This window comes from Penaeus monodon, chromosome 21 (genome assembly GCF_015228065.2).
Source record: "Penaeus monodon isolate SGIC_2016 chromosome 21, NSTDA_Pmon_1, whole genome shotgun sequence".
NCBI classification, from domain to species: domain Eukaryota; kingdom Metazoa; phylum Arthropoda; class Malacostraca; order Decapoda; family Penaeidae; genus Penaeus; species Penaeus monodon.
In genome coordinates, this window is record NC_051406.1 from 42,222,315 (window position 1) to 42,222,521 (window position 207).

At 40.1% G+C, this 207-nt stretch overlaps 1 protein-coding gene across 1 annotated transcript in view; it reads left to right on the forward strand.

The window, feature by feature from the left end:
• The window catches only part of LOC119586515 (RAD50-interacting protein 1-like), a 12,072-nt gene that overhangs the window by 2,025 nt on the left and 9,840 nt on the right, over positions 1-207 (forward strand). The window contains exon 4 of the mRNA XM_037935256.1: positions 19-145. Coding sequence (XP_037791184.1) covers positions 19-145 — 127 coding nt within the window. The remainder of the gene's footprint in view (positions 1-18; positions 146-207) is intronic.

A 207-nucleotide genomic window follows, 5' to 3' on the forward strand; every position in this document is an offset into this window, starting at 1 on the left:
CATATATATTTTTTCTTCAGGTTGCACAGCATAATAAAAAAGTTGGGAAACTTTTAGAAGAAATAGGACCAGGAGTTCGTAAAGTACGAGAACTGGAACGTGTTCAGGTGTACCAGCAGTTTGTAAATGCAGTAGACGAACAAAGGTAAGAAGGATGATTGAAGCTCTACTCAGCTACTCTTAGATAGGAGCCTGACCTCTGGCTTC